General features: G+C 46.5%; 2 protein-coding genes across 2 annotated transcripts in view; both read right to left on the reverse strand.

Annotated features, from left to right (window-relative positions):
- TNN (tenascin N) overlaps positions 1-27,140 on the reverse strand; it is a 53,661-nt gene that overhangs the window by 12,154 nt on the left and 14,367 nt on the right. The window contains exons 6-14 of the mRNA XM_064594285.1: positions 24,288-24,551; positions 20,515-20,778; positions 19,581-19,844; positions 16,579-16,842; positions 14,360-14,623; positions 11,723-11,986; positions 4,482-4,612; positions 3,307-3,439; positions 2,722-2,873 (exon numbers count right to left, since the gene is read on the reverse strand). Coding sequence (XP_064450355.1) covers positions 2,722-2,873; positions 3,307-3,439; positions 4,482-4,612; positions 11,723-11,986; positions 14,360-14,623; positions 16,579-16,842; positions 19,581-19,844; positions 20,515-20,778; positions 24,288-24,551 — 2,000 coding nt within the window. The remainder of the gene's footprint in view (positions 1-2,721; positions 2,874-3,306; positions 3,440-4,481; positions 4,613-11,722; positions 11,987-14,359; positions 14,624-16,578; positions 16,843-19,580; positions 19,845-20,514; positions 20,779-24,287; positions 24,552-27,140) is intronic.
- On the reverse strand, positions 5,855-11,129 carry LOC135364669 (tenascin-N-like). The gene is made up of 4 exons (XM_064593553.1): positions 10,790-11,129; positions 7,685-7,948; positions 6,753-7,016; positions 5,855-5,868 (listed from the first exon to the last, which is right to left on the reverse strand). The coding sequence occupies exons 1-4, from the start codon at positions 10,956-10,958 to the stop codon at positions 5,855-5,857; spliced, it is 711 nt and encodes a 236-aa protein (XP_064449623.1). The 5' UTR covers positions 10,959-11,129.

Raw genomic sequence — 27,140 nt, forward strand, 5'->3', positions numbered from 1 at the left:
TTAATCATGATAAATCATAAAAGTGTGAAGGCCAGAGACTGGCACATTCATATATAATAAGTTATTATTATATCTCAATAAATGTTAGTTTGCATTTTATTATGTCAGATTCCAAATGAACTGACCCACCGTGACCATCTGTACCTCTCGATCAGGGAGCCTCATTTGACTACCTCGGAATCTAGCCCATTCCCATTCTATGGGGTGAAAACACCTTATAATGAATTGTTTGGGGTAACAGAAGCCCCTTAGCAGGTCCGTCTGAAGGAGGGCAGAGTTCTACACTCCAGAGCTGTCACTGCACTCTAGAACTTACTCAGTGGTCTGACTGATTCCCTGGGGAGAAAAAAAATGAAAATGTCATTTAAATGCCTGTGAAAAGAACTTCTAATGCAGTCCTTAAGGCTTGCAAGGCGGAAAACAAAGATGGAAATGCTTGAGGCACAGAAGTGTTCCCGTCTGGTCCTCAATCCAGCCTGCCTCCTGTGAGACCAATTACCTCAGGGTAGGGTTTTCCTGGCCTCTTAATCACATTGGGCTCCTGCCACCCCATGGAGAAAAATTTCCTTAAAAGGATTTTGGAAGCTCCATTTAAAAGAGCAATGTACTGGGGCGCCTGGGTGACTCAGTCAAGTGTCTGACTCTTGGTTTCAGCTCAGGTCATGATCTCAGGGTTGTGAGACTGAGCCCCTCTCGTGGGACTCAGTGCTCAGCGGGGTGTCTGCTTAAGATTCTCCCCCTCTGCCCCTCCCCCCACTCATGTGCTCTCTCTCTCTCTCTCTCTTTAAATAAATAAAATCTTTTTAGAAAATAAAAGAGGGGCGCCTGGGTGGCTCAGTTGGTTAAGCGACTGCCTTCGGCTCAGGTCACGATCCTGGAGTCCCTGGATCGAGTCCCGCATCGGGCTCCCTGCTCAGCGGGGGGGTCTGGTTCTCCCTCTGACCTTCTTCCCTCTCGTGCTCTCTGTCTCTCATTCTCTCTCTCTCAAATAAATAAATAAAATCTTAAAAAAAAAAAAAAAGAAAAGAGTAGTGTACTAAGGTCATCTCTCAGTGACAAAAGATTCTCGAGCCCAAAACCATGGAAACTGTCAGTAAAAGATCTGGTGTAGAAGTTTTCAGGACTCAGATGTTTTGGGGACTGTGGTAGCTTTGAGGAGACCCCTATAGAATCTCAGTTCCTGTATTACCTTCAGGAGTTTGGGTCAGAAAACAAGACTTGGAGGGGGTGAGGGGCTGGTGTTGGTTAGAATGCATAGTGATTCGATTATTTCTGGAACTGACCTCGGCATCCTGGTAAGTAAGGGTCATTTGCATGAGCAGACTGTAGAAGGCAACCTCCTTGAGGGCAGGGATTTGGGTCTGTTTGGTTCACGGCTGGTTCCTGAGTATATAAAACAGTGCTTGACACATAGTAGGCAATCAATAAATACTTGTGGAAAAAATCGGGGGTATTCCCAGGAAGACAGACTGGCAGGTATCTTTCTAGAGGTTGCCCTGGACAAATGTCTCCTTCCCCAGGGAAGGCTGGTTTTCAAAAAGGCCACAGGAGACAGTACAAACATTCTGCCAGTGGTCAGTTATGGGCACAAGGCAGGAAACTGACTTTGAGCCTGCAGAGACTGAACGCTTACAACGGTGCTGATGAAAAGCAGCAGGTATAGCCCTGTGGGTCTGCTCAGGTGCAAGACCCTCCCACGTTCCATTCTGTTTGGTTATTTGTATAAATCAATCAGGAACTTCCCTCCACCCATCCAATCCGGTTACTGCCTTTCAGCCACCAGATGCAGCTGTGCGGATAATAAGTTTTCTTCACTGCTGCTTCTCTGATGGGATCATTTTATCCGCGCTGCTCAAGTGTCTTTGCTTTCGTGTAAATGAATGTAGTTTGAGCACGAGGGGCTCATGATTTCTCCTCGCGACAGTGAGCTGCAGATGCACAGCAGTAAGGTCTCGTGCTGGTTTGGGGTGGTGAGAGCCTCTATCTGTTCAGGCGTGGGAAGGAAGGGCGGGGGGCGGGGGCATCAGATGGCAACCCTCAAAGGCAGCTCATCATGTAACTGGATCAGGCCACAGCAATCAAAGCAGGTGCCACAGGCTGTAAGCAGACAATGGCCCAAGGGAATAAAACCTCCACGTGGAAGCGGGGGCCATTGGCACATTGCCAAGTTTCCCTCTTTCAGGCTTCAGCCCTTCAAACCAAAGTTTTGCTTCTGATCCTCAGAGCAGGATGAAGAACCTGGACAAAGGACTTCAGCTCAGAGGCCCGAGGCCCAAAGACATCATGCGTTGCCACCTTGGATGGCCAGAGAAGACCCACAGGGAAAACCAATGATCTGCGAGGCGGGGGTCCTGCAATCTGGTCCCACCTTTTGTCATTAACTCTTGTAACGTGCCAAGGCACTTCTCCCTCGTGGGCCTCAATTTACCTATCTATAAAAGCGAAAGAATAACCTCTGTCACTTACTTGAAAGCTTCTGTGGGAGAGTCATGTTTATGACAGGGCTTGGAAGAGAAGAAAATGGAGGTAATGCATACACAGAGGGCATTATTAGATGCTGATTAACCCAGAGCCTCCACAAATCATTAACCTTCGTTCCACGGAGCCTGCTCTATCCCAGGTGTGAAGTACTTCCAGCGAGGGTGGGGTGGGGGTGGGGCTAGGGCTGGGGCTGGGATCTCTCTGAAAACAAGTATGAGCCACCAATGCTCCTAGACTCACAATCCAGCCGCCTCCGTCGGTGTTCATGTCACAGTACACCTGCAGGGGCAGGCTGCTGTCACCGTTCAGGTAGATGGTGTACAGACCACTGGCGACATTGCTGTTCTGCTGAACTTGACTGCAGTCCGAAGGGTGTGGAAAACGCACACCAACTAGGAGTCAAGCAGAGAGATGGTGTCGTTAGGAGAAGGGCAAGGAAGAAGGAGGGGGGCTATTTAAGATAATTTATTTTGTTTCGAAACTATTTCATAACCTCCTACTATGTTGCTTCTTCCAACTCTTCACTTAGATCTTATTTTTCTCATGCACCTGCTCTCATCAAACCCTTCAAATGTACTAGAAATAAGGTCAAGTTCACATCACCTCCTGCCCTAAGTCCCACAAAATAACATTCTGTTCTGCTTCCCTCTTTAGTCTTTCTACCACAAGATGGATTTCATCTGAACCTATAACCGTATTTCAATTGCCCCATTTCCAGAGAAATCCATCACTCTGTCCACTCGCTCCTCCTCGGACACCTCTTCTGAGCTCTCCGACGCTTGTCCTCTACCATGTTCTCGTTCAGCGTGCAGGAGTCCACATTACCTGTGGAAAGGGTAGTAGATACATTCCTGCTCCGGCGATCACCCTTAAAGGCGACCAAGGAGACAGGGTAGGTGATGCCCTGCTCAAGGCCTCGCAACTCAAGCCTCTCATCCCCTCTTCCAAGCTGTACCTCCTACCAAACAAAGGAGACAAGAGACAGGAGACAGTCAGTCTGTGTGTCACCCCCCCATGCCTGAGGTGTCAACAGCATTCCCTGGTGCTAGTGACAGGAGTTCTCTGAGAAGACAATGTTTGGTTTCTTTGAGGGCTTGGTGGCCCCCAGAGTCCCGGTGGGTCCCAGCAGCTTCCCTGGAGGGTGGTGCCATGGAGACTCAGCCCTGCTGGGAGCCCTCGCAGAGAGCCGGCACCAGTCCTGCCCCTGGGGGAACATCCTCCAGGTCTCCTGGTCAACTCGGCCTCTAGACGTATGCCAGGACACCAACTACAGCCACCGAGGCTGGCGACACTGAGCTGACAAGCTAATAAGGGGGAAAAAAGTGACCACTGATATCTGTGAGGTGGAGCCATAGTTGGCCTTTCAATACTTCCTTCTGAACCGATCTTATTTCCTCTATGAACGGAGGGCTAACTTCCCTTGAAGGGCTATCGTAAGCAATCATTGAGATCATGAATAAATCAAAGTGCCCTCCCTTTTCCCCTTCCTCCCTCTTTCTTGCCAAGAATTCCATCATAACAAGTTACCAAATTTGTTGGTCCTCAGATTCCAGGTGGGAGGTATAACTCTTGAAGTCAGGGTTAATCGATTCATTCAATAAATATTTACTGAGCGCCCCTCATGTGCCAGGTTCTAAGCACTTTAGATACAGTGATAGTAACACAGACAAAAAGTCCCTGTCCTCATGGGGCTAGCATAAATTGGGAAAGACAAACAATAAACACAATAACATGGGACAGATGTGTGGCCAGCGAATACACAGTGGTCAGCTAGGAACAGACATACAAGTGAGTCCTATGAAATGAGGCCACATGTAGGATGATGTCGACAAATAACCTTGCGTAGCACTTTCCTTACCACAGCAGATGATCACTAAGGATCAACTCATTTCTCAGCAGGTCACCATCATACCAGCAATCAAGCTGGTGGGCCCAAGTCAGGTGCTTCATATGGAGGGGGGGCATGGGCACCAAGAGAACAAACAAGAAGTTTCCAATACCTTAACAGTGCCATCTGGGAACGGGTAGGTGAGAATGTAGCCATCAATCTGAGCAGAGGGGGCTGTCCAGGTCAACACCCCTCCGGACTGGGTGACAGCAGATGGACGAAGGTTTCTGGGAGGGTCGATGTCTGTATATAAAGTCAAGTAATTATGATTACTAAGTATTATTGCAACCGGGGCAAGATAATTTTTGACGTGTTAACATATTTCTTCCTACTTCTCCTCCCATTTCTTTTCCTCCCTTCCAGCAAGTAGCAGTCTCTGCTCTTCCTTGACACCAGCTCCTTATGACCTCTGTTTCCAAAAGCACCCACCTACCGAGGACAAGGGGACTAAGGAAGTTGGGGGTTGAGTGGGTGGCAGACAGAGTGAATCTGTGCTCCCACACCCGCCCCCCTTCACAGATTCTCCAAGAGTGGTGGGTATAAGCAATCTAGATTAGCAGATGGGTCCTCAGGGATGGCAGGGCTCCCAAGGTGGCATGGGATGCTGAGACAGTGCAGATCTGAGAAGGCCCTATGTGCAGAAACCAGGGGCTCAGCAAACACCTACCTAGAAAGATGACCGAAGCCCTGGATGCCCATCTTCCCCTGCCCAGCAACTGGGAAATTAACCAAGACATCACATACAGCCCGGGAGAGGGAGTGTGACCCTAAATTTACTGAGATTCTGACCAAGAAGCAGAATGTGATAAACATTAAGTTGGCATAGAAATATAAAGTTCTATCTCTTACATCACGAAATATGTGGCCTTAGATGCTTACCCTGTACAGAAAGCCTGGGAAAGCAGGGGGGTGCTTGTGTGAAGGAGAGAAAGAAAGAAAGGGAAGAAGAGGTGGAGGGAAAGCAGAACATCTCCTCTGACTCTGAACACGGGGCTGTGTACATGCACACGGGAGACTAGGGAAACTCAATCTCAGCAAAAATTCCAGTCAACGCCATATTAATTGGTCAGATGGCTCATTTTTTTTAAACCAAATAAGATATTGAATGAAAATTTCCATTTTGAAAAATCATCACAGAAGATGATTTTAATTTAGAGGTTCCCAAAAAAGATGTCTCCAGGCTATTTTCTCCCCAGTAGCATTTCAGCTGAGAATGGAATTGCGATATTTTAATAGAAATCAGGCAGCTGTTGTTTTGAATTAGGATGTTTTGACAAATTTTGAGTTTCGGTAATATCAGCTTGGTCTGACTCTCTAAAGTGTAACATCTGGTACGGATTTTATTCTTTCCATCCGCTGCAAAACTGAATTTCCTGCTTTCAGAAATTAAAGCAAAAACCTTAACGATTTAAATATCTTAAGCTGGTCTCTGCTACTTCTCTGCCCACCAATCCCCTGGTTACAGGCTTGAGAGGTCTGTCTTGGTTACTGCCGCATTTCTGCGAAGCAAAAAGGTGGTAATACAGTTGTCTTTAAAAATGGCAAGAGTGAAGCAAAGAGAAGATAATGAAGGAACAGAGGAAGAAAGGAACAAGGGAGACAAACAGAGAGAGGGAGGGAACGAGGGACTGGTTGTCTCTGGAGAAACTCACTGGGCATTACGGAGTTTTTCTTTCTATATACTTTTGTTTAGTCTGAAAATTTTTACTGTAAGTATACTTTACTTTTTTTATTTAAAAACCCCACTCGGCAGGAAGCCTGATTCTCCCTCTCCCACTCCCCCTGCTTGTGATCCCTCTCTCGCTGTGTCTCTCTCCGTCAAGTAAATAAATAAAATCTTTAAAAAAGATAAAAAATAAAAACCCCTGCTATTTGTAACTGATAAAGAAATTCAAGGCACCTCTAAGTCCAGGGGCCACATACGGTGTACTGGCCACAGAGGGGACGGCCAGGCCTTCCCCAGACTGTCCACAGAGGCTCGAGGACGTCAGAGAACCCAGTGGCCTTCCCAGGTCCCAGTGAGGGAGATGGAGACAGAAGGGCTTCCTTGCCTCTCTCTTCTCCGAACTGGAGCTGAGCCCAAGCAGGTTCGAACACCCAGGCGGAGAGCCTGGGAGCTGAGCGGGTGGACGGTGAGGGAGGCTATGTTTGCACAAGCACCTGGAAGAGCCCACGGGTTTACTTTCACACTGTCTCCTCTACACTCTTCCTAAGCAGAGCAGTCATGCCTGCATAGTACCTCAGAAAGGGAAAGAGGGAACCCCTCTGAGGAATGGCCTCAGGCGAAACAGCTGCCCTCCCTGCCCCCCTGTGCACCCCCAGGTATGGAGGAAGATTGTCCTGATGGATGTACATGATTCCTTGTCCCAGGCCCTCACAGTACCTGTCAGGGCCTTGGTGTCGGCCTTCTTGCTCTCCCGGGCCCCCTTCTGGGCCCACACCTGGACTGTGTACTCCACACCTGGCCTCAGGCCCGTCAGGATGGCGCTGCTCTGCTCCTTCCCCACGGACACCTCCCTGGTGTCCCCATCAGCAGAGGTGTAGCGCACCATGTACTTGTCGATGACAGCTTGCACCGGGTCCCACGAGATGGTGGCCGTGTCCTCTGTCACCCGGTCGGTCACCAGGTTTTGGGGGCTGTCAATTTCTTTTTAAAAAAAATTTGGAAAAGCCTAAGCTTTGAAGCCGTGGAGAGATACCCACCACCCCATCACTGTCATTTTCATCTTCTAGGACTCTCTCTGCACAAGGCAATGGTCTTCCCATCCAGAGTCTGCTGGGAATCAAGGGAGAAAGTGACCCCTGGCTCCCAATTTCAAAAGACTACTCATTGCAAACTTAACATATTTTCTTGGCTTTTAGCTCTCTGGAATGTGGGAGAAATGACATCTTCTTAGCAACACTATGGCACATCAAAACAATCATTAAACACCTGCCACGATGTTCAGGGTACCCAATTTATCGTTTTCTCAAGGGCTACTTCAGGGGCAATCATTCTGAAAGCGTTATCACCAGCATTGCAATGGTCAGGGCCTATAACATCTTCACTGAGTCTGCTGAAAACATGGCCACTGCACAACTTTACTTCTCCCTTTTAGTGGGTTGAGTGGTTTCGTGAGCAGCTCATCACTATCAGGCAGAGTGATGGCTACCAGCTATGAGCCCACTGAGATCACTACTAGAACTCACTGTCTTTTTTGATCTTTAGGACTTTCTTTACAAAGTCTCTCATCCCAGACCACATCCTTGGGACCATGCACACTCAAATCCACATGTTCAAAATTCAATTCCGATTGACCATCTTTCTCTTGTTACCTGTTGGGGCCTTGGTGTCGGCCTTCTTGCTCTCCCGGGCCCCCTTCTGGGCCCACACCTGGACCGTGTACTCCACGCCTGGCCTCAGGCCCGTCAGGATGGCGCTGCTCTGCTCCTTCCCCACGGACACCTCCCTGGTGTCCCCATCAGCAGAGGTGTAGCGCACCATGTACCTGTCGATGACAGCTTGCACCGGGTCCCAAGAGATGGTGGCCGTGTCCTCTGTCACCCGGTTGGTCACCAGGTTTTGGGGGCTGTCAATTTCTTTTTAAAAAGGAAAGGCCAAATTTTAGAGCTAAGGGAGGCCATCCCACCACCCCACCACCAGAAGCCTTCCCTTCAAGTTATCTTTAATAATGATATAATTCCGTTGAACACAAGAGTGAAAGGTCCCTGGTTTCCATTTTCCAGGGAAACAAACCACTGGATATTACAACTGGGAGGAATTAGATCTTCTGCAAGCTCATCAATATGGAAAATTTCTGTCTCTCTAGTTTCCACAGAAGTAACAAAAAAAAGTCTCCTGAGCAACAAGATAAGCCGCCCCACTGGCTGTTGAAATGACCTCTTCATTATCTCTGTGGTATCTGGTTATTTTGTTCACAGAATCTCAGAGCTGAGAAGTCAGATCTTCCAACCTTCTAGTCTTTTATCAAAGGGGAGCATGGAGGCCCAGAAAAATGAAAAGTCTTGCCCAAGATCCTGCCGTTTTCTTGTGTTAAAACCCAGACGGGCCCCTCTTTGCTCTGAGTTGTGAAGTCTCCCACCTTCTAAAGGACTTGTCTCCTTTTCGTCTGTGCTCTCTCTGACACCCCTGGTCTCTCCTTCTCTACCGTCATTGTTCCCAGACTACAAGCTCTAGGACCTCCTGCCTCTCTGCACCCCTTAGCTGACAGACTTCTCAAGAGAACAGGGTTCACCTTCACTTCACTCCTCCCCTCCCATTCACTCCTCGATTCAATGAAGTTTGGCACTTTTCCATTAATTAGCATGCCACTAAAACCACTAGGATACGGCACCCCCAACTTCGCCAAATCCGATAGACACTAGCCATCCTCACCTTACTGGACTTTTGAGCAGCATTTGGCAGAGCTGATCCGCTCCCTCTGTCTTAAAACAATCTCAGCTCTTAACTTCCATGACCACACCCTCCCCTGGTTTTTTCCTAATGGCCTGACCCTTCCTCAGTCTCCTCTGTCAGCAACCTGGAAATGTTGGGGCACCGGAGGCTCCCCCTTTTCCTCTCTCTATGCTCCTCCCTTAGTGACCTCATCCATGTCCATGGCTTTGAATACCAACCAATGCTCTCTGCTCCCCAACAGGTGTGAGCCCCCCTGCTTGCACCTACAGCCGCATATCTACCACGGCGCCTCGCATGCACTTGACACTCGACCTATATTTGTGGAATCAGTAAGTTAATCACTCAATCAACCAAGGAATCTCACAAGGTTCTCCAGTTTAAATGTCTAAAAGTCTTCACCTTCCTCCCTGAGGCTGTTTATCTCTCAGTCTCCCCTCTCAGACAATGCTGCCCCAACCTTCCACGTTGCTCCCCCCCTTTCCCAATGGCCGTCGCCCCCTCTCTCCCGGATTTTACACTAGACTCTTCACTAACCCTCCGAATGCTACTCCTGTCATGTCCTCCGTGGATCCTTCTCACTGTGTCCTGAACTACCTTTTTTAAACAAACACCACATCACGTTGCTCTTCTGATAAATGTAACATGCTCCCTCTTGCAGGCGCCGTGTGGCCCTGTGTGAGTGACCCTGCCTCCTTCCCACCTCACCCCACGCCACTTCCCTCTCTCCCCCTCTGTGCTCCAGCCACACCAGGCCCCCTCACAGTTCGGCAACCATCTTAGCTGTGCCATCTGAGGGCCATCATGCATACCCTTCCCTCTGCCACAAATGGCGAGTTTTCCCCACCAACCATTCTCCCCTTCTTCCATGAGCATATTGTCCAATGGATCTCTCTGTAATGATGCTAACATTCTACAGTGTCCAATACAGTAGTCACTAACCAATGTGGCTGTTGACCGCTTGAAATGCACAACTTTGAAAATCATTTAATTACTTCTAATTAGTTAACATTTAAGGAGTCCCATGCAGCCAGTGGCCACTCTGTTGGATGGGACAGTAGATCAGAAGTGTTGGCTGGGCATGTGATCATCCAGCTGAAGACTTCATTGCCCAGCCTTTCCTGCCGTGAGGTCTGGCACTGTGTCTTGGATCTAGCCAGTGGAACGGGAGAAGTGAAGAACGTGTGCAATGTTCCAGCCCTGCCCTGCCCTTTGCACTGCTGGAATGAGGGTGGAGGATGACTATAGAGATGGAGGCAACTCCCTAGGGATGACTGAACAACAATACAGAAGGAGCCTGGCTCTCCTGTGCCATGGAATGACCGTACCAGCCTGGCCCACCTACCCTCTGACCATCCCACAAGACAAGAATAAACTTTCTTGTGTAAGCAAGTGCTATGTGGATGTTTCTGTCAATGTGGATCTTAACTATTACTCATCCTATCCCTTCTAAGAAACATCCCTACCCTGTTATTCTTTATACCTGCACCATGTTCATCTCCTTCATAGAACTGACCATAGTTTACAGTTATAATTTGTTTGCTCGTTGATTGTCTATCTTTCCCACCGGACTTTAAGAGAGCAGGAATCATATTTGTTTTTGCCACTGTATCCCAGGCCTGGCCTTTAGAAGATGCTCATCAAAACTTAACTGTGTGTTGAAATGAACACAGAGCTGCAACCTGCCAAGGTAACACTTGCTTCTTTAAACTACACACCACTTATTAAGTTAAACCTACGTAAAACACCCTGTCACAAAACAGTTCCCTAACCCACGGTTTTTCACTGAGAGGCAGAGCGGTTAAAACCGCACAGGCTTGGGGAAAGGGTTTTAAGACCGTCACAGGACTGCTCAGTACTGAGTCCATGACTACACTTTGATTTTTCTTTAAGTAAATCAAGTTTTTTACAGCAAACTTTCCTAACACAGTCCCTGGTCACAGACCCCAAAAGCAGCAGTGGTATAATTCAGCAACAGGTCAGCCCACAGTGATGACCTGAGTTTCTTTTCTCCTCCCTCCTGTTACCTGTTGGGGCCTTGGTGTCGGCCTTCTTGCTCTCCCGGGCCCCCTTTTGGGCCCATACCTGGACCGTGTACTCCACACCTGGCCTCAGGCCCGTCAGGATGGCGCTGCTCTGCTCCTTCCCCACGGACACCTCCCTGGTGTCCCCATCAGCAGAGGTGTAGCGCACCATGTACTTGTCGATGACAGCTTGCACCAGGTCCCACGAGATGGTGGCCGTGTCCTCTGTCACCCGGTCAGTCACCAGGTTTTGGGGGCTGTCAATTTCTTTTTAAAAAAAATTTGGAAAAGCCTAAGCTTTAAAGCCGTGGAGAGATACCCACCACCCCCATCACTGTCATTTTCATCTTCTAGGACTCTCTCTGCACAAGGCAATGGTCTTCCCATCCAGAGTCTGCTGGGAATCAAGGGAGAAAGTGACCCCTGGCTCCCAATTTCAAAAGACTACTCATTGCAAACTTAACATATTTTCTTGGCTTTCAGCTCTCTGGAATGTGGGAGAAATGACATCTTCTTAGCAACACTATGGCACATCAAAACAATCATTAAACACCTGCCACGATGTTCAGGGTACCCAATTTATCGTTTTCTCAAGGGCTACTTCAGGGGCAATCATTCTGAAAGCATTATCACCAGCATTGCAATGGTCAGGGCCTATAACATCTTTGCTGAGTCTGCTGAAAACATGGCCACTGCACAACTTTACTTCTCCCTTCTAATGGGTTGAGTGGTTTCGTGAGCAGCTCATCACTATCAGGCAGAGTGATGGCTACCAGCTATGAGCCCACTGAGATCACTACTAGAACTCACTGTCTTTTTTGATCTTTAGGACTTTCTTTACAAAGTCTCTCATCCCAGACCACATCTTTGGGACCATGCACACTCAAATCCACATGTTCAAAATTCAATTCCGATTGACCATCTTTCTCTTGTTACCTGTTGGGGCCTTGGTGTCGGCCTTCTTGCTCTCCCGGGCCCCCTTCTGGGCCCACACCTGGACCGTGTACTCCACGCCTGGCCTCAGGCCCGTCAGGACGGTGCTGTTCTGCTGCTTCCCCACAGATACCTCCCTGGTGTCCCCATCAGCAGAGGTGTAGCGCACCATGTACCTGTCGATGACAGCTTGCACCGGGTCCCACGAGATGGTGGCCGTGTCCTCTGTCACCTGGTCGGTCACCAGGTTTTTGGGGCTGTCAATATCTAGGAGGAAAAGTACTGCTCAACATACACTATTTATAGGCCTCAGAGTACAGAATCTCAGGGTCATTTTGCTTGGGGTGAGATCCTTTCATGTTTCGTGGTTCCTCCCTCACCTATGCTCTAACTGCTTCATTGAGATGCATCTTCTCTCCCCAGACAGACTTTGACTCCCCAAGAAGAAAGCACAGTAGACCAAAAGCTACAAATCTACACTATTACCTCCACTAAGAGTTTAATAAAACAAATCTCATTCTTTACTTAGTAAGCGAATGTCAAACTCCCACTAGGTACAAGGCATGGTGTTAGGTAGCACGCGGGGCCCAGTTGAAGACACAGCCCATGCTCACAAGCAGTAATAATTTTGTTTCTAGCATCATGTCAACAAAGACCTCTGATTACATGCAAGATGATTCTAATAGCCAGATGCAGATGTCAGCTCCTAGAGGCAGAGGGCTACCTCCTAACCCTCCAGGGTTCCCACAGCCTCGTAGAGAACAGAGCACATGGTAAATGCTGAACATACCTTGTTAAATGAATCAGCCAATTAAAAACCAGTTTTAACAAATAATACAGTATATGTTAAAAAAAAAAAAAAAGAAGATAGTAGGAAGGGAAAAATGAAGGGGGGGAATCAGAGAGGGAGACGAACCATGAGAGACTATGGACTCTGAGAAACAAACTGAGGGTTCTAGAGGGGAGGGAGTGGGGGGATGGGCTAGCCTGGTGATGGATATTAAAGAGTGCACGTATTGAATGGAGCACTGGGTGTTATACGCAAACAATGAATCATGGAACACTACATCAAAAACTAATGTTGTAATGTATGGTGATTAATGTAACATAACAAAATAAAATTTTTTAAAAATACAGTTTTAGTATGCTTTACATACTGTAGATGCACTTATAATGCTGGTTAGCTGGTTAAATCACTAGAGAAATATGGCCATACAGCTCTTTCACAATCAAACTAGAATAGAACATAAAAGTTATCCTTATCCTTAAAACCAGAATTACCATGATTCATACATGCTAAAGCACACCACATATATCTACTTGCTCTGGAGATGTAAAGTCTATTTTTCAAAGCTGAATTTTCAACATGTTATTATTAACAACATTTGATTTTCATTTTCTGTTCCCACTCAAAACACAATGAGAGACCCTTAATACTGTCCACAATGAAATATTCATGCACTCAGAGAAGGAGTCGCTGGGCATAACCATGCAATCATGGCAAAATTGTAGCTTGGAACTGCCACTTGGACCTGATTTGTAAGGAAATGAGCTAAAGGGAGGTGAGGGACAGTGTGTGCAGTCTCTTATGAAGGGACACTATCATGCTCCTCCAGAGCTCATCTAGTCTGCCAGTGTCAGAGCAAGAAAACAAACTGGACCAGCCATAGGCTTAGGTTTACATTCTCAAAGAACAATGCTCCCTTACCTGTCGGGGACTTGGTGTCAGCTTTCTTGCTCTCCCGGGCCCCCTTCTGGGCCCACACCTGGACCGTGTACTCCACGCCTGGCCTCAGGCCCGTCAGGATGGCGCTGCTCTGCTCCTTCCCCACGGACACCTCCCTGGTGTCCCCATCGGCAGAGGTGTAGTGCACCATGTACTTGTCGATGACAGCTTGCACCGGGTCCCAGGAGATGGTGGCCGTGTCCTCTGTCACCTGGTCGGTCACCAGGTTTTGGGGGCTGTCAATTTCTTTAAAAAAAAAATTTTGGAAAAGCCTAAGCTTTGAAGCCGTGGAGAGATACCCACCACCCCATCACTGTCATTTTCATCTTCTAGGACTCTCTCTGCACAAGGCAATGGTCTTCCCATCCAGAGTCTGCTGGGAATCAAGGGAGAAAGTGACCCCTGGCTCCCAATTTCAAAAGACTACTCATTGCAAACTTAACATATTTTCTTGGCTTTTAGCTCTCTGGAATGTGGGAGAAATGACATCTTCTTAGCAACACTATGGCACATCAAAACAATCATTAAACACCTGCCACGATGTTCAGGGTACCCAATTTATCGTTTTCTCAAGGGCTACTTCAGGGGCAATCATTCTGAAAGCATTATCACCAGCATTGCAATGGTCAGGGCCTATAACATCTTTGCTGAGTCTGCTGAAAACATGGCCACTGCACAACTTTACTTCTCCCTTCTAGTGGGTTGAGTGGTTTCGTGAACAGCTCATTACTACAGGCAGAGTGATGGCTACCAGCTATGAGCCCACTGAGATCACTACTAGAACTCACTGTCTTTTTTGATCTTTAGGACTTTCTTTACAAAGTCTCTCATCCCAGACCACATCTTTGGGACCATGCACACTCAAATCCACATGTTCAAAATTCAATTCCGATTGACCATCTTTCTCTTGTTACCTGTTGGGGCCTTGGTGTCGGCCTTCTTGCTCTCCCGGGCCCCCTTCTGGGCCCACACCTGGACCGTGTACTCCACACCTGGCCTCAGGCCCATCAGGATGGCGCTGCTCTGCTCCTTCCCCACAGGAACCTCCCTGGTGTCTCCATCAGCAGAGGTATAGCGTACTATGTACTTGTCGATAACAGCCTGCACAGGATTCCAGGAAATGGTGGCTGTGTCCTCTGTCACCCAGTCAGTCACCAGATTTGTTGGGCTGTCAATGTCTGAAAGGAAAGTTAAAGTGCACTATTAACAAGCACTAAAGAGTTAGACCATGTTGCTTAGAGGGAGGCAGTTTCTTGTTCTTATGTTTTTCCCATCTCTTATGTCAGTTTTCAGTTGTTTCATGGACGTAGACCTTCTCTCCATGGTTGGACGCTTGGATCCTCAAGGAGGCAGCACAGGACAGTAGAATGAGTGCTAGATCCAGAGTCAGAAGAGCGAGGTTCTGTTCCAGCCCAGAGATGCAGAGCAGACGGGCAGGAAAAGCCCAGAGCAGAGCCACAGACCAGGGATCTAGGCCCAGCTCTGTCATCAGCCAGCTGTGGCCCTGGACAGCTAGCTCTGCTGCCTCTAGCTGAGCCTCAGTTCTTTCTTTGTACAATGTGGGCCTTGCTATCTAAATAGGTACCATAATATTCCATGAATATTCCACAAATCTGACTCCATGAATCATCAGCTAATTTCATGACTTATAAAAATTATTCACTTCTCTGTGTATGAGATTTCTGAACTATAAAATGGGGATATTGATCCCCGAGCTAGTCATCTCACCAAATGCCTCTGAGGACCAAGTAAATGAGGAATACAACCCTCATTTGTTGCTGGTGGGTATATAAAATAATGCCACCACTCTGGAAACAATTTAGCCATTCCTAAAAAGGTTAAACATAGAGTTACCATGTGACCCAGCAATTCCACTCCTAGGTATAAACCGCAAAGAACTGAAAACACGTCCACACAAAAATCTGTACACAAATGCTCATAGTATCCCTATTCACAATAGCCAAAAAGTGGAAACAACCCAAAAAGCTCATCAGGGACAAATGGATAAACACAATGTGTTACATCCATACAAAGGAATATTACTTGGCAAGAAAATAAAGTACTGACACATGCTACAACATGGATGAACCTTGGAAATATTATGTGTAGTGAATAAAGCCAGTAATGAAAGGCCATAGGTTGTATGGATACATTTATATGAAACATCCAAAATAAGGAACTCTATATATAGAGACAGAAAGTAGTAGTTTCCTAAGGCTGGGGGAAGTTAGGATGGGGAGGGACTGCTAATGGGCAAGGAGTTTCTTTTCAGAGTAATGAAAATCTTCTGAATTAGATACTAGTGATATACTAGTGATAGTTGCATAACTGTAAATATACTAAAAACCACTGAATTATATGCTTTAAAAGACTACATTTTATGGAAAATAAATTATATCTCAATAAATCTGTTCTTTAAAAAATGAGAAGGGGCACCTGGGTGGCTCAGTTGGTTAAGTGTCCAACTCTTGATTTTGGCTCAGATCCTTATCTCAGTCTTGTGAGATGGAGCCCCGCATCAGGCTCCGTGCTAAGCGTGGAGTCTACTTGAGATTCTCTCCCTCTCCCTCTGTCCCTCCCCACCACCTCCCTCTCTAAAATAAATAAAATCTTTTTTAAAAATGAGTAAAGTGAGATGAAAGAGCTTTAAAAATTATAAACTAATACAGTATGTAAGTGCAACCTTAGGATTTTCAGAATGGAGCACACAGTGCTCCTGAGAGGATTTATCCACTAACAAAACAATAACCCTTCCTTGTCCCAAAGAGATCAGAGCAAAAACCATTTCCCTAAAGTACTAGGCTCACAGATCCTAACATATATGGTTTCTTCCTATCTTTTCCTTTTCAAAAAGAAATATTTCAATGATTGAACACAAATCAGAGGAATGGTGAGTAGATGGGACCAATCACCATTTATCTTTCTGAGACCAAAGTATGAGGCCAAGGGTGAGCTCCTTAGTTTAAGATCATGTGTAAAAGGGAGATGAAGGATGGTGTGTGCAGTCTCTTTTGAAGAGACACCATCCTGCCCTTTCATAGATCATCTAGTCTGACAGTGTCAAAGCAAGAAAACAAAACTGGACTAGCCATAGACTTAGGTTTTACATTCTCAAAGAACAATGCTCCATTACCTGTCGGGGCCTTAGTGTCAGCCTTCTTGCTCTCCCGGGCCCCCTTCTGGGCCCACACCTGGACTGTGTACTCCACACCTGGCCTCAGGCCTGTCAGGACGGTGCTGTTCTGCTGCTTCCCCATGGACACCTCCCTGGTGTCCCCATCAGCAGAGGTGTAGCGCACCATGTACTTGTCGATAACAGCTTGCACCAGGTCCCACGAGATGGTGGCCGTGTTCTCTGTCACCCGGTCAGTCACCAAATTTGATGGGCTGTCAATGTCTGAAAGGAAAGTTAAAGTGCACTATTAACAAGCACCAAAGAGTTAGGCCATGCTGCTTGGAGGGAAGGAGTTTCCTGTTCTTATGTTTTTCCCATCTCTTATGTCAGTTTTCAGTTGTTTCATGGACGTAGACCTTCTCTCCATGGTTGGACTCTTGGATCCTCAAGGAGGCAGCACAGGACAGTAGAACGAGCGCTAGATCCAGAGTCAGAAAATCTATGGCCCTGCACATCTCAGCTGCCTCTGGCTGGGCCTCAGCCTTATCATCTATAAACCTGGGGTTTAGGTTGGACAGACTTTAAAGTTCCTTTGAGTGCCAATGTTCCATACACACATCTAATTTCATAAATTACTAATATGTTTCATGACCTTGGGTAAGTCACCTCACTTCTCTACATTTATAAAATAGGTTTAATAGCTATTGTACATACCTTGCTGGGTGGCTCTGAAAACCAAGACAAAAAATATCATGTAAAAAGGGGCCTTGAAAATACTGAATATTAGTGTCTATAGAAAAAAAAAGGCAGAGCAAGATAATATTAGTGTATATCCTGGATACTCGCCTTATTAAATGACTTAATAATAATATGCCCCTTATGACAATTCTTGGCACAGACTAGATGCCCAATGACCATAAGCTATTATTAATGATATCACCTTGTTGATATTTTGTGAATGAAGAAAATTATGCTCCTCCATACTATGCACGCAGAAGGTATTCAAAAATGGAGTCACCAAGAAAATAATAGCATGTCTTTGTTCCAAATAGTTCATTGCAAAAGTCATTCCCCTAAAGTCCTTGCTTCTAGATTCTGTCACAGATGTGCAATGGTATGATCAAGCAGGACTCTCTTACCCTGGTTTGGGCTGTGACCCCAAGAAAACTGGTATCTACATTCCAACCTGAAAGCCCACAGCCAAGGCAGGACCAACAGTCTTATGACCCTTGGCTGACTACCATCTACAGACTATGAAAGAGGTTGGAGGGACACCTGTGTGGCTCAGTTGGTTAAGCATCTGCCTTTGGCTCAGGTCATGATCCCAAGGTCCTGGGATGGAATCCCGAATCGGGATCCTTGCTTAGCGGGGAGCCTGCTTCTCCCTCTGCCTTCTACTCCCCCTGCTTGTGCTCGCTCTCCCTCTCTCTCTGGGAAATAAATAAATAAAATCTTAAAAAAAAAAAAAAAAAAGGTTCGAGAGGCCAAAGAGATGGTACTTCAAGAATGGATTTCTTTGGGCAGAACTACACTGTGAGCTTCATGGGTGAGATCCTAACCTCAAATAAGCACTTGCAATGGGATCCCTTACAGAGCTAGTTATGCATACCCTGGAGCAAGTGTTCTCAACCAGGATTGGCAAGGTCTTGAGACCAACGTGGTTGTCACAATTCAGTGTAAGATGGGGAGGCTCCTGGTGTCTAATGGGTAGAGGCCAGGAATCCTGTTAAACAGCCTATGGTACATAAGACCGACCCTGGCAATAAAGAATTATCCAGCCAAAAATTTCAATAGTGTCAAGGTTGAGAAACTCTGCCCATGGCTTGGGGAACACTGTGGGCTGGTGTCTGAAATGGGCCTAAAATACCTAAGAGGCGAGAAAACAGCTGATTGCTCTGATGCAGAATGATCAGAGGCTGCAGCATGGCAAAAGGACCATATATCTGGTTGAATGGACAAAGGGTGCATGCTCTTCCCCGTGGACCCAAGGAAAGGAAGGAAAGGCCCACTTGGGATGGTTTTAGAAGCTGTCCAAGAGGCTCACCCAGATAGAGGAGGTGACCCCAACCAGAAAGGCACTGGAGTGCACCCACATGTGCAGATGGAAGAAAGGGAGCGGGTGACCAGCAGGAGAGATGCATCTGCCAACAGGATCACTATGATGAAAGATTGGAGTGTAGGAAGGTGGCTTAAGAACATGCAGAAGTGCTCCATGAGGGAAAATGTTAGCTTTAAACAGGCCCGGGGCAGCTGTGACTGTTACCATCAAGTAAGATTCCTTATTTCTCCTCCTCCTGACGCCCTGCCCTCTCTCCAAGCTGTGCCAAACATACATGCATCAGAAATCCCAGTTAGCGTGCTAGAAGGAGGGGGTCTGAAGTACTAGGAGGGAAATACAAGAGAAGCTGAGCACGTCTCCTTCCCAGGGCAGGCAGTTAGCCTGCCAACGGCCCAAGTGGATGGTGGGGAGAAGCTTTAAATTTAAATGAAGTATGGATAATTACTAAAATGATACATGTTGGGGAATAAAAGTGATCAGTTATTTGCTTATTTTTAGCTAATAAAACATTTTATTATTTCTGCCTAAAACAGTCATCCAAAGGGTGGAAAGAAAGAACAAGCTCCACAGAAAGGGTTTGAACAAGTAAGGAGGGAAAACAAAGCAGGTTTGGGATCACAGTCAGGCTCCCTCCACAGGATGGGCTCTTGGGCTTTCAATCACATTTATTCCTTATCAGGGGAAGCATTTAGTAGTTTAACAACACAGAAGATGCACAAACAGACAACAAAGAACTGCGAGTAATAATATCAATCTTTAAAGACCAAAGTTTGAAGACAAGACAAACTACGCATTCTAAGAGAAGCCATGAAGTCAAAGTAAGGGGTACACAGTGGACTCTGCAAGGACACCAACCTGCAGTTCTAGAAAACCTCCCTTTCTGCCAAGGTCACAGAAGGAAAACCAACTGAAACAGACCATGAGTTCAGGAGTGACACAGTGATGACGCATGCTCCCTTACCTGTCGGGGCCTTGGTGTCGGCCTTCTTGCTCTCCCGGGCCCCCTTCTGGGCCCACACCTGGACTGTGTACTCCACACCTGGCCTCAGGCCCGTCAGGATGGCGCTGCTCTGCTCCTTCCCCACAGACACTTCCCTGGTGTCCCCATCAGCAGAGGTGTAGCGCACCATGTACTTGTCGATGACAGCTTGCACCGGGTCCCACGAGATGGTGGCCGTGTCCTCTGTCACCTGGTCGGTCACCAGGTTTTTGGGGCTGTCAATTTCTTTAAAAAAAAAAAATTTGGAAAAGCCTAAGCTTTGAAGCCGTGGAGAGATACCCACCACCCCATCACTGTCATTTTCATCTTCTAGGACTCTCTCTGCACAAGGCAATGGTCTTCCCATCCAGAGTCTGCTGGGAATCAAGGGAGAAAGTGACCCCTGGCTCCCAATTTCAAAAGACTACTCATTGCAAACTTAACATATTTTCTTGGCTTTGAGCTCTCTGGAATGTGGGAGAAATGACATCTTCTTAGCAACACTATGGCACATCAAAACAATCATTAAACACCTGCCACGATGTTCAGGGTACCCAATTTATCATTTTCTCAAGGGCTACTTCAGGGGCAATCATTCTAAAAGCGTTATCACCAGCATTGCAATGGTCAGGGCCTATAACATCTTTGCTGAGTCTGCTGAAAACATGGCCACTGCACAACTTTACTTCTCCCTTCTAGTGGGTTGAGTGGTTTTGTGAGCAGCTCATCACTATCAGGCAGAGTGATGGCTACCAGCTATGAGCCCACTGAGATCACTACTAGAACTCACTGTCTTTTTTGATCTTTAGGACTTTCTTTACAAAGTCTCTCATCCCAGACCACATCTTTGGGACCATGCACACTCAAACCCACATGTTCAAAATTCAATTCCGATTGACCATCTTTCTCTTGTTACCTGTTGGGGCCTTGGTGTCGGCCTTCTTGCTCTCCCGGGCCCCCTTCTGGGCCCACACCTGGACCGTGTACTCCACGCCTGGCCTCAGGCCCGTCAGGACGGTGCTGTTCTGCTGCTTCCCCACAGATACCTCCCTGGTGTCCCCATCAGCAGAGGTGTAGCGCACCATGTACTTGTCGATGACAGCTTGCACCAGGTCCCAGGAGACGGTGGCCGTGTCCTCTGTCACCCGGTCGGTGGCCAGGTTTGTTGGGCTGTCAATTTCTTTAAGAGAGATGAAAGAATGTAGCATTTACTAACTCTCTAGTTCCTGAAAGGCCAGCACATACACAGACAAAATGATGATCTTGACAAATTTCAGAGTCTGTTCTATGCCAGGGATTGGGATAACTTAAGGGTTTAATTAAGCAAGTGGTCTGAAATTCCAAGAATGAGCTAACAGCATTTAATGAGATGTAGGGTTTTCAGACAAGCGAAAATAGTCTCAGCTCTATAAACTTTACCCAAAAGTAGTCTTTGGATTTGGTTTTCATACGCAAATTTCTCCTTTACCCTGTATTTATACAATATACTCTTTCAGTTCCTGTCTCCTTGTCCTGAAAGCAATTATACTTCAATAAATCTCTGCATCAGCTCTAATATTTTCTTTGGGAAGAAAAATATCCTGGAAGTAGGGAGCTGTCAGTTCTTTCCACATAAAACATTATGTCTGCGGCCAGAGAACCAGAAGACTTAAATTGATGGTACTTGAGGTCTGGGCAGATAAAAATAATCCGCCTTGCATAATCTGTCTGAGTTTCTATGCAGTTAAATTGGGTTGGAATCTGGGTTCCACTGTCTCCTAGTTGCTAACTTGGGCAGACTGTAAACCTTAACTCTAGGTCCCCTCACCTCCAGGAAGGAGGAAAGAGTGGTACCTACCTCACAGGTTAGGGCAAATCACAAGTGAGATATTCATATGGTAAATGCTTAAATATAAGCTCTTTGTTATCACAAGTGCCATTTGAGGCATGAAATACCCCTTTCTCCTTAAAATGTGAACCCCTCGAGTCGGAAATCCAAGTAGTGGTGGTGCATGACTAATATGCCTTTATATTCCTGTTTCAAAAACCAAGTCCTCAAACGTCTGAGCTTTCTGTGACAGCAACTGCATTTCCAACCTAGGCACCACTGCCGGACATCACAGCCAGGCCAGGTGGGCGGAACACGCACCCAAGGGAGACAGCTCGCCTAGGGGAGCACAGAGTTCCGAAAGCACTAGGGACAGGGGACATAGAAGGAGGAGTTTTGCTCTGGGATTCTCATCCCTCACTACTCCATTCTCACAGACCTGGCCACCATCAACACCACTTAAGATTATTAAGATAATTGCATATTAAGATAAGACAGAAAAAAACCCCTGTCCTATTCTTATACCCCACGCCTTTGCATATGCTGCTCCCACAGCTAATGCCCACCCAAGGGTCTAGACTCTGCTCCGTTGTCACCTCCTCCTACAGCCTGCCATGACCCCCTCTCCCATCCCAGTCTGTGCTAAGTACCCTTTTTTCTGGTTCCCACAGTTTCCAGGGACATTTGTTGACTCTAAAAATAACATAACTCACTGCACTTTATCTTTTTTCCTTGTCTTCTCTACCCACACGGGTGTGAATGCCATGAGCACGGACTATGTCTTCCATCTCTGTACCCCCAGGGCCTAGCTCTGTGCCTGACAGCACCAGCAATGCCACATCCCAGTGGCCCCCAGTAATTCTGGGGTGCTAACTCACACCACCCCTACCTGGCAGAGGGGAAGATTCTTCTCTATTCCAACCTCTACCATCTTAAAAAGACTGACCCACGTGCTTCCTTTTCACAACACTCAAAATCCTACTAAACAGAAAGCCTTGTGTAATATAAACCAGGAGGTGGCAACCTACAGCCCATGGGCCAAATCTGACCTGCTGCCTTCTTTTATAAAGTTTTATTGAACACAGTCCTACCGGTTCATTTACATATTTTTTTTTTAAAGATTTTATTTATTTATTTGACAGAGACACAGCGAGAGAGGGAACACAAGCAGGGGGAGTGTGAGAGGGAGAAGCAGGCTTCCAGCCGAGCAGGGAGCCCCATGCGGGGCTCGATCCCAGGACCATGACCTGAGCCGAAGGCAGACGGTTAACGACTGAGCCACCCAGGCGCCCCGGTTCATTTACATATTATCTGTGGCTGTTTTCACATATCAATGGCAGACCTGAATAGTTGCAACACAGACTACATGGCTGGAAAACTGAAAATATGCACTCTCTGGCCCCTCACAGAAAGTGCTGACCCTGCCTTTAAACCAATCTAGATCTCACCATCCTTACTGGTAGCTTCTCCTTCCCCTGGAGGAGATAAGGCCCACCCTGACCCAGGAAGCTCCATGCTGTGAAATTCATCAAGGGCTGAATGCGGATTAACATTTGCTATTGACTGAATGTTTGTGTGTCCCACCCCCCACCCCCCAACTCCTATGTTGGAGCCCTAACTCCCAATTTGATGGTATTTGGAGGTGAGACCTTTGGGAGATAATTAGGTTTGATGAGGTCATGAGGGTAGGTCTCCATGATGGCATCCATGCCACATAAGGGTGTAGGAAGAAGGTGGCCACCTAAAAGCCAGGAAGAGGGCTCTCACCAGGAACCAAATAGCCAGCGCCCAGATCGTGGGGCTTTCCAGCCTCCAGAATTGTGAGAACTAAATTTCTTTTGTTGAAGGCCCCTAGTCTATGGTATTCTGTTAGAGCAGCCCAAGCTGCCTGAGACACCTTGTAAGAAATAATCACGACTGTCACCTACATAGTGCTTGGCTATGTGTCAGGCGCTTCCATGAATTAACTCATGTAACCCTCCCAATAACCCTATGAATCAAATACTCATATAACCTCTTTTATAGACTGAGGAACAGAGGCGAAGTGACTTACCCAAAGCCACTCCGCTAGTAAACGGCCGAGCTGGGATTAAAACGTGGACAGTCAAGCTTCTGAAACCACATTCCTAACTAATTATCAGCTTCTCTGAGTGTCTCTATACTAACTGACTGTCCAGAACAGAGACCAATCTATAAGTGAATCCTTTTCTATGATTTCCTGTCAAGTGTCTGGAACTTCAAGTGCTCTCCGGGATGAGATTGCTCTGAATTCAGGGACAGGAGCAGAGGAAGCTTTAAGCAGAAACAATGTCTGGGATGTGCCCCTCCCAGCCCCCCACCCCCCTGCCATCTCAGGACATCTACAAGCCCAAGCTGAGCAGAACAGCTAGGTGAAGTCTGGGGACGGACCCTTCTGGTTTCTGGAAGCTTCGAGGCAGAATCGGTACATTTGATGACTGTTGACTCAGGATGCAGACCATTTCTGTGGTCTGAAAGAGAGTTCCTGATTATAAGCCAAGTGCCTGTACAGCCTCTGCAAATGGAGAAAAGCATTCAAATTCACTGTCAGCCAAATGTTTTGAGTTTTAACGTCCAAAAAAAATGAAAATTAGGAAGTGTTACTCTGCTCTGAGAGAGTTGCACCTGGAATTCTAACCCAAACAAGTATGACTTTGTGTGTAAAATAAAAAGGCCGGTTTCTTTTGCTCAAGGTTAAAATGGGAAATTTTACATAATTGTGAAATTTTAAATTGCTTTTGCAACCCCCTTCCCCACCTCTGCAAGCAGAAGAGCTGATGTTGGGTGGCATCAGCCTCCTGATTCACGAATCCGCCTTCTCCCTGCCATGAGGAAACCCGTTTAGGCTCCCATCCCTCCGTTACCTGTGAGGGCGTTGGTGTCGGCCTTCTTGCTCTCCTGGTTGCCCCTTTCGGCCCACACATAGACTTTGTACACCTCTCCTGGCTTTAGGCCCGTCAGGACGGTGCTGCTCTGCTCCCTGGGGACCGCCGTGTCCTTTGTGTCCCCATCAGCGGAGGTGTAGCGCACCACGTACTTATCTATGACAGCCTGGACGGGGATCCAGGAGACCACTGCTGTGTCTTCTGTCACTCGATCAGTGACCACGTTGGTTGGGCTATCAATTTCTTCATGAAAATATGAGAATAAAAATTAGAGAGAGACATTTGGTTGGTCAAGATCACAGCAGCTTCAAGCTCCAGTTCATCCAGGTGACCTAGTTCCACAGTCCACACAGTACAAGAGGGTCTCTCCATCCTCTGTGACAGGTGGACAACTGGCCTCTGCTTGAACCCTCGGCTGAGGAACCACCCCCACCCTGAGGGACCAAACAATCCCCTCCATTTTGAGACCGCTGAGCACAGTAGACATTAGTTCCCACAAATGTAGCCACTTAAGTGGAAGTCCTTCCGGAGGCACATAGAATACACCTCATGCTCTTCTGGGAGACCCTCGAGCAGGTGTTCAAGAATAGCTACCACTCTCCTTCCTAATTCTCCTATGATCAAAACACCTTCATCTCTCCAAGTAGGCACTTGCAAGTTACTAGTTTTTACATTGTTCTATCATATCCTGGCATACCGTATCGTATCATATTATACTTCCAAATTGCAGTTTCTAGAACTGGCACATTTAGATTGGCCTCCTTTCTTTCCCTGATCAGGGAAAAAAAAACCCAAAACTCAGTCCATTCATTCAGCAATTCGCTGAGCATCCATTCCATGCCAGGGAATATAATGGCACTCAGGAGTCACCAATGAACAAAACCAGCAGAAATCCCTGCCTATGCAAGACTGATGTTCTAGAAGGACCAACCCAGAACAACACGTCCTCTGTGTCCTGGACACCGTGCTCCTCAATAACATATCCTCAGACCACAGCCTGGGAAAATCCCTATGCTTTTTCACACGTGTCCCTGTTAACCCAGGGGTTCTCGACCTTTGTCAACACTGGGCACCTACTAGGTACCACCTCCAGAGAGTTCATTTCAGAAGGTCTCAGATATGTGCTGGCATCTCTGCTAAAAAAAAAAAAAAATATGCAAACTCAGCAGGTGATTCTGATGTACATCAAAGGTTGAGAAACTCCACGTTAAACCACATCTTTCCCACTTCTGCATATAAAATATATTTCCTGAACCCAATGTTTATTCTTGTTATATTTTATCTTATGGACTTCATTCATAATTTAGTCTTTCACTTAACATGCTGATTTTCCTTTCTAGCTTATCATTTACAAACCTAATAAGTAAGCCATCTGAGCTCAGCAGCCATCAAGGTCACCGACGAACGTGCCTCACGGAACAAAGCTGAGGCACACCCCGAGAACCCTGCCTACGTGCAGATCTATATCCTTTTGGGTAAAGACACACAAAACAGCTTCTTACTCTCAGAAATTCAAGCAGTTTTGCTTCTCACCATCCTGTTCTAGTTCTCCTGGCCCAGGATTCTCCAGCAGAGAAGATACAACTTTACATAGCTGCGTTTTTTCACATCAACTAGAATCACTTTCCTGGAGCACAATGGCAGTGTCTTATGTGTGTGCAAAGAAATATGTTCCATCACCAGAGGCTGTGCATGTTTTATTTAATAAATCAACTGTCATTGATTGAGCATATACTAAATTCAAGGTGCTTTTCACACATTACTTTATCAAACCTCGTAGTAATAACTCAAGGCATTTATCAGATTCCCCACGTACTAGTTTGGAAAATTAACAATAGTGATCATTTTTTGAGCACTAATTGTATACCAGGCTCGGAGAGGTTAGATGACTTAGCCAAGGTCACTTTGCTAGTAAATGATAGTCACTTACACATTCTACACACCTTCCCTGAATGCCTAGTTGGAGCTGGGAATTTAGTTTAACTCAGTTATAAATTAAAGTGTGCCCCCCCCCAAAAAAAGATATGTCAAAATGCTAACCCTCAGTATCTCAGAATGTGACCTTATTTGGAAATAGGGTCTTTCTAGAGATGAGCAGGTTAAAATGAGGTCATTAGAGTGAGCTTAATCCAATATGCCTGGTGTCCTGATGGAAGAGGGAATTTGGACACAGAGCCAGACACACACACAGGGAAGAAGATATGAAGACACACGGGGAGAAGCCAGCCATGTGGCTGGAATGCTGCATCTATAGGGCAAAGAATCCAAGGATTGCCAACAAATCGCAGAAGCTAGAAGAGGTGAGGAATGATTTTCCCCTAAAACCATCAGAGAGAGCACAGCTCTGCAGACACCTTGATTTCAGGCTTCCAGCCTCCACAACTGGGAGACAATAAATTTCTACAGTTTTAAACCACCCAGTTTTTGGTACTTTGCTACAGCAGCCCTAGGACACTAATACAGTTGACCCCTGAACAATGCAGGAATTAGGCCCCTCAATTTTGCTCAGTTGAAAATCCACCTGTAACTTTGACTCGCTAAAAACTTGACTGATAACCTACCGTCGACCAGAAGCCTCACCAATAATAAACATTCGAGTGACACATATCTTGTATGTTATATGTGTCACAGACTGTATTCTTACAATAATACCTCCTTTTTCTTAGTGTTTTCAGGATTTCTAGGCTATGTGGTTTGTCTGTGAGTTTTTCCCAATTGTCACGAATCTCAAAAAAATTCCAGTGTATTTATTGAGAACAATCTGCACATGAGTGGACCTGGCAGTTCCAACCAATGTTGTGTAAGGGTTAACTGTATAAGCCATGAACAGAA

This window comes from Mirounga angustirostris, unplaced genomic scaffold (assembly GCF_029215605.1).
Source record: "Mirounga angustirostris isolate CCGP_5_RB_7025 unplaced genomic scaffold, mMirAng1.0.hap1 SCAF_6, whole genome shotgun sequence".
Lineage (NCBI taxonomy): Eukaryota > Metazoa > Chordata > Mammalia > Carnivora > Phocidae > Mirounga > Mirounga angustirostris.

Coding starts and splice junctions, on each gene's coding strand:
- LOC135364669 (XM_064593553.1), bottom strand. CDS start 10,958: ATGGTGCGCTACACCTCTGCTGATGGGGACACCAGGGAGGTGTCCGTG. Junction 7,949..10,789: donor CGACACCAAGGCCCCAACAG/GTAACAGGAGGG, acceptor CTTTTTAAAAAG/AAATTGACAGCCCCCAAAAC. Junction 7,017..7,684: donor CGACACCAAGGCCCCAACAG/GTAACAAGAGAA, acceptor TTTTTTAAAAAG/AAATTGACAGCCCCCAAAAC.